General features: G+C 31.2%; 1 protein-coding gene across 1 annotated transcript; it reads left to right on the forward strand.

Moving 5' to 3' along the window:
• The first annotated feature begins 1,259 nt into the window (after positions 1-1,259).
• LOC132726063 (SCO-spondin-like) lies at positions 1,260-5,799 on the forward strand. The gene is made up of 7 exons (XM_060711307.1): positions 1,260-1,324; positions 1,881-1,910; positions 2,969-3,078; positions 3,770-3,856; positions 4,393-4,495; positions 5,219-5,323; positions 5,570-5,799. Exons 2-7 carry the CDS (start codon positions 1,892-1,894, stop codon positions 5,746-5,748), a joined length of 603 nt encoding a protein of 200 aa, XP_060567290.1. The 5' UTR covers positions 1,260-1,324; positions 1,881-1,891; the 3' UTR covers positions 5,749-5,799.
• The last annotated feature ends 215 nt before the right edge of the window (positions 5,800-6,014 follow it).

Genomic DNA, 6,014 nt, shown 5'->3' on the forward strand with positions numbered 1-6,014 from the left:
CGTTTCAAACCCTGTCTGGGGCAACACACAAAGTTTCAATATATAAATTGCATTTAGGATTCAGTACAAAGCTTTAAGCTTATAATAAACTCTCTCGCCGTTGTTTCCCTGAGTAAGAGACTTTACATTAATTGCTCAGTACTGGTTGGTTCCAGGAACGGATTCGACAGTGTTTCAATAACCCTTTAGCTTACAACAAAAATCTAAAAAAATGTATATACTAAAAGTCAGCTTTCATGTTTTGATAATTTCGTCATTAAATTGTAAATTATTAAAAAGCAAGCATAATATTTTCAATAGAAATAAATCATTTTTCTTTTCGCAGCACGTTTTCTTTTTCTAATTTAAATCTACAATGTACTTTTACAATTCCAATTATAACTGGAAAAATTGAACGTGTTTGTAACAATGGAGAATATCGCATACAATAATTACGGATAATTCAAATTCCAGACAAGGACCAGTTCATTTGTACAAATCAGGTAAATACGGGTCAATAACAAGCTATAGATAACACCTTTTGCAATAACAATGGATTGTTCAAACACATCTTTAGCTGTAACACTGTCTTGTCCATGTTCTATAATTATTGACTTGTATATGGCCAAAGGTATATTTATGCTAAATAAGGATTGATTGATTAATTGGATTGATTGATTGATTGATTCATTGATTGATTGATTGATTGATATACATTTTCAGGAAACTCGGGCAAACGATTTATTTTCGATGACGTTTACAATGCTTGGAACAAATTACCTAGTCAAATAAAAGCCGTATTACCCGGTAAGTAGAACGGTGATTCCAATAAAGGTTTGTCAATGATGAATTAAATATTACTTTGTATTGAAACAAACTGTCAGAGCATTTTATATTTATTCTTTTTATGTTAAGTTATTTCTTACATATTTATGAATTAGACATTTGGATATATTATTGAAATAAAATACGTATTTTCAATATCCGTATTTTCAAATTTATTTTTCACTGCAGTGAACCATATTTTTTTCGTATTTCTACTGATGTCTAGTCGGACTACTTTCTTCTTTAACAAAATTAAAGAATTAAGTAAAAAAAAAAAAAAGAGAAAGAAGTGGGAACGTATATAATAATAAACAGATAATCTTGTGATGTGAAAAATTGTATCCTTAAAAAGAATAAATAAAAAAATAAATAAATAAAATAAATAAAAAAAATAATAGTAATAAAAGTTATATATAAATCTTTTGATATGATCATAAATTATATACTTTTTAAATTTTAATTTTCATCACCATTTTTTCAATTTCAGTTAATACTGAAGTAAACGCCAATTGTAGATTTGGTAAGTCTTGCATTTTGATATTTTATTCGATTGAACAACACTTAACAGATAATTATTTAAACTTAACCTTTGTCCTTTTGGGTTGTGGGTGGAGTCTCTTTCCCATTTTCGATTGCTGAGTATTCTAAAAAATTTTAATTATTTTAAAGGCTCCTGAATCTTTTTCAATGAAAGCCGCTTTTTAGTAATGGGAGAGTTGGGATTGTGATTCGGCGACGCGGGTTCGATTCCAGGACGGTGCAGATCACTTCGTTTTAATTGATCGTTAACTGTTTTCTCTGTCATTCACACCCTGTACCTCTGCTCTGGCATGTACAAAAAGTAATCACTTACTTGTGAAAGTGAAGGCAACTAAACTGTTGACAGTATGCGTAGGAACGATGCGGTGGCTGAAAGAAAAATGCCAACACCACCGTATTCTAACATAAGTAAAGACAGAGCACGGGCTTACCTTTTGGGAAAAACGTTAATTCTATAGGCGATAAAGAATGACGATGTATCGCAATAGGAAATGTGAGAAATATCATTTATAATGTTGTTTTTTATCACATTTCAGATTTACTTAAGATGACAGACACCCAAAGACGTAAGTTCATTATTTTACATTGAAAGCTAGTGAGTGTTTAAAGCTAGGAACTTAATATTATCAAGTCTAAAATATTTTGTTAGCGACGTGAGTTATGAAAAATAAATAGCAGCTAAGAAAATGCGTCATACTTCGCCGATTAATAAAAGTCATCTTGGAATTAATGCGGATTGAAAGAAGTCCGACTAAATGACTTGAGATGCAAAAAACACAACATAAAAGCAAATCAAATGGAAAAATAAAGTCTATTTTGACAAAAATATGAATAAAATATAATTTGAAAACATCCATGCCAATTAGAATCAATTTAAGAATGTTCATCATCGTGCTATGGTAACCAAATTTGCATCGAGCACACTTTTTCATCTTCAATAGCGGCTGATTTCTGCCATTTGGCATATTCATGTAGTCACCCTCAAAAATATGGTCACTTATGGTGGTTTAACCTTCAAGTTTTGAGGGCGCAGAAACAATGACGCTGTGTATTTTAGACGAAATAACGATCTTTTAATGGGCTGTGACACGAGATCGCTTTTTCTGTAGAATTATCGTTCCCGCGGTTAGATATCGGCGCCTTATTCATGTAATTGTTGGGTCTTCGACTCAAAAGGGGACACACGATAATTGGTCAATTTATCTTGTCTTTGACCTTTAGGGCGAAGACACAACGGCACAAAGACTCGATAAATCGGCCATTTATCGTGTCTAAGCCTGCCATTTACATTTTGACTTTTCTGGTGAAGACAAGACGGCACGGGCCCGTCTCCTGGTTTTTATCACTGTTATAAAAATTCTGGTATGTGATATGTTACTCAGGATTTTCATTGGTCCGATCAAATTTTTGACAAATCAAGTACCTGAGGCTGTAACAATATCTTTATAAAACAAAGGATTTTGGTGGGCTATAAAAACATGGTTGTGACACGAACCCAGAAGCAACCATCTTAATCACGTTCCACCGCTGCGTACAATACAATTTTGTTTACGTTTAATACGAAGCAATAATTGTATCTTTAATTTAATTATGTTTTCAGACATAATATTATATATTTTTGCAGTGTTGCTAAAATCGTTATCAGACCAGGGTTACGGGATCTGTGTAGGTTGTGGCTACACAAATGCGGACCATGGAAGGTGTCACTCCATCGATGTATGCCGAAAAGGATCCGTATGTATTAATATGTCCTTATTTTCAGTACTGTAAATAATCATTATTTAAAAGGAAAATGATCAAGCCTGTTTAGAACAATCCTTAAAGGAACTCAACTGAGGTCCCAGGGCATAAAAACATTAATTTGAATTTCCTTTATAAATAAGTTGGGCATTTTAAACAGAAACATATGCAAAAGATAATTAATAAATATACTCAGAAAATAATTGAAAAAGCGTAGTTTTTGGCTATTCCTAGTTTAATTTGGATAAAATGCGTTGCAACCCTTTTCAATTTTAGGTCATTTTTCACAATTGACATAATATTTCGGTAAACGGAATTTTGCATACAAGTTCTTGATTTAACCCTTCATCCAATGGAACAATTAACTTGAAATAGTATTTTCAGTCCTGTTATGTCAAAAATCTTAGTGGATTCCCTTCAACTTTAATCCTTAGCCACTTGAATAAACATCATTTCAAGACGAAAATATTGTAAAAGAATTCAGTAGTATAGCTTGAAATGTTTTCTTTTGTCAAAGCAACATAATTTGCTCTTATTTGGTGTAATAATTTGCCCTACTTTGAATATTGAATAGTCCGTTATGATTTTAGGGATTTCATTATGAAACTACAAAAATATAATCTTATCTTGACGCCATTTAGGATAGTTATTTTTTTATAAAGGGAGACCACTCTATTTATTGCAGAGATGTATACGTGGAAAGAATCGTTCCAGACAGCCAGATTATTACTGGCATAGTTGCTGTGACCCATCTGATGCCAACTGTAAATCGGTATGTTTTAAAAACAGTCTATTGTTTGATTCATGGTATGGTTTCCCTCCATGTTTCATGAGTCAGATTTCGTTTTACAACAAATTCACCTGCTCTTATTTCTTCACAATTAAACTGTTTTCAATGCTCTCGTATTATACTGATTTAAATAATATGCTATTGCAATGTCTGTCTATTTCCATACAAAATTAATGGAGGCAAGAATAATGTCTTAGTGCTTTCAGCGCTTTGATTCGAATTATTTTCAAAAAGAAATCATCACATTTTTAACTGTTTAAGAGTTGATAGGACTAAATACACAAAACATTAGATCAAGTATGATGGCAAAGAAATAGTTTTTTTTCTAGTTTGTTAGAAGTTTTTCTCGACAATGTTCGTCAGTTATTTTGATTTATGCTTTATTTGCTTATATTCGTTTGATATACATGTATAGATTATTGTGATTTATACTTTATCTACTTTATTCGTTTTGATTCACACTTTATCTGCTAAAATTCATTTTGATATTAAATGTGCTATTTTTTTATCTTTCAAAGGGAGATAATCCTATACATTTTAATGTGTTTGGAAGGGACACAACTCTACATTATGAAAAGACAGTTTGTTCAGAAAAAAAAAAACCACTATTTTGCAACGAGAGTAAGTGACGTTCTTTTACTAAATATAAAAACAAACAACATAACTTAACGGCGGAGGAGGAAATACCTCCGTTTTTTGTAGTTATTTTATAAAAATGCAGAAATGTTTGCAAACTACATTGTTACATTTTTTTTCGGAATATTGACTTTCGCCCCAAATTTATGGGAAAATGAAAACCTTTGCCAAATCTAAAAAACAAAATAAATTCCCCTTAGAACCCTCAATTTTTTTTCACAATTTAAAACTTTTAAAAAATTATCGCAAACAATTTAAATTAAAAAAATTAAAACTTAATTTATTTTAATTTAAAAATTTTTGTTTTAAAATTTAAAAAAAATTTTTTTTAAAAATATATAAAAGGGGGGAAAAACTTTTTTAAAAATACAAAGTTTTTAAAAGATTTTATCGGTTTATTTTTTTCTGGCTTTTAATAACCCTCCCCCTTTGTAAAAACCACTCATAAATAAACCCAAAAAAACAATTTTAAAAAGGGGAGCCAAATCCCAAATTTATACTTCTAAATATGGGAAGGGGGAAAAACACTCTAAAATTCGCTTTTTTCTATTTTTAAAATGGAAAATTTTAAAATTTAGGGAAACAAGGAAAAAAAAAAAAAAGCTCTGTGTTGCTAAAACACTCTAAATTGTAAAGGGGCACCACTCTACTAATACGTCATCAATGAAAAGGGGAATCACTCTACATTCACTGTTGTTCTATTTTTAGATGGGTACACTGACCAGAAGAACGCCCTGATTGCTTATCTTCAAAGTGGAGTAATGCCAACAACACAGGCGCCACAGCCAACACAGGCGGCTACCACTGCAACAGGTTAGGGACATACTTGTCGTCTTATTTGTGATGACGTCATGAAGTTATTGTGTAACTCGTTTTGTATAAACTGTATCAACGTGAATAATTTCTACAATTAGAATCTTCTACTCAAAGGTGTTGGGCTTTTGAGACATCGTTTTCAAAAAGGAAAAACATAATTTGATTCTTTATATGTTAGTCTTATATTAGTAAATTTTGCATACAATACAAAATAACATGTGAATAATTCTATGATAATTACAGTAACAAAGGTCGACGGTGGTTGGTCGATGTGGAGCGCGTGGTCAGCATGTGATAAGTCATGTGACTTAGGGTTAAGATATAGGACGAAAGCATGCACTTCACCAATACCACAAAATGGCGGCGCATATTGCCCTGGCGACGATAAAGAATCAGAATTTTGCAACGCAATACCATGCTAATAATGTCATTAGAATGTTTTTATTTATTTATAATGTACCAATTGTGTAAGTGTTTTTTTAAAAAATTTTTATAATTTTTAAACTGTTTTTGTACTATTTCCAAAAATTTTTTGCCCTTTTTATGCTCCAAATTTTTTTTTTAAAAACCCAAAAATCTTTTTTTATTTTGGGGACACTTTTTGTGGTTCCAAAAAAATTTTCTCAAAAGGTCAAGGGACCCGAAAAACTTTTTCTTTTTCTTTTTTTGATAAATTTTGGGAAAGTAA

This window comes from Ruditapes philippinarum, unplaced genomic scaffold, assembly GCF_026571515.1.
Source record: "Ruditapes philippinarum isolate M1 unplaced genomic scaffold, ASM2657151v2 ctg2642_1_1_1_1, whole genome shotgun sequence".
NCBI classification, from domain to species: Eukaryota; Metazoa; Mollusca; class Bivalvia; order Venerida; family Veneridae; genus Ruditapes; species Ruditapes philippinarum.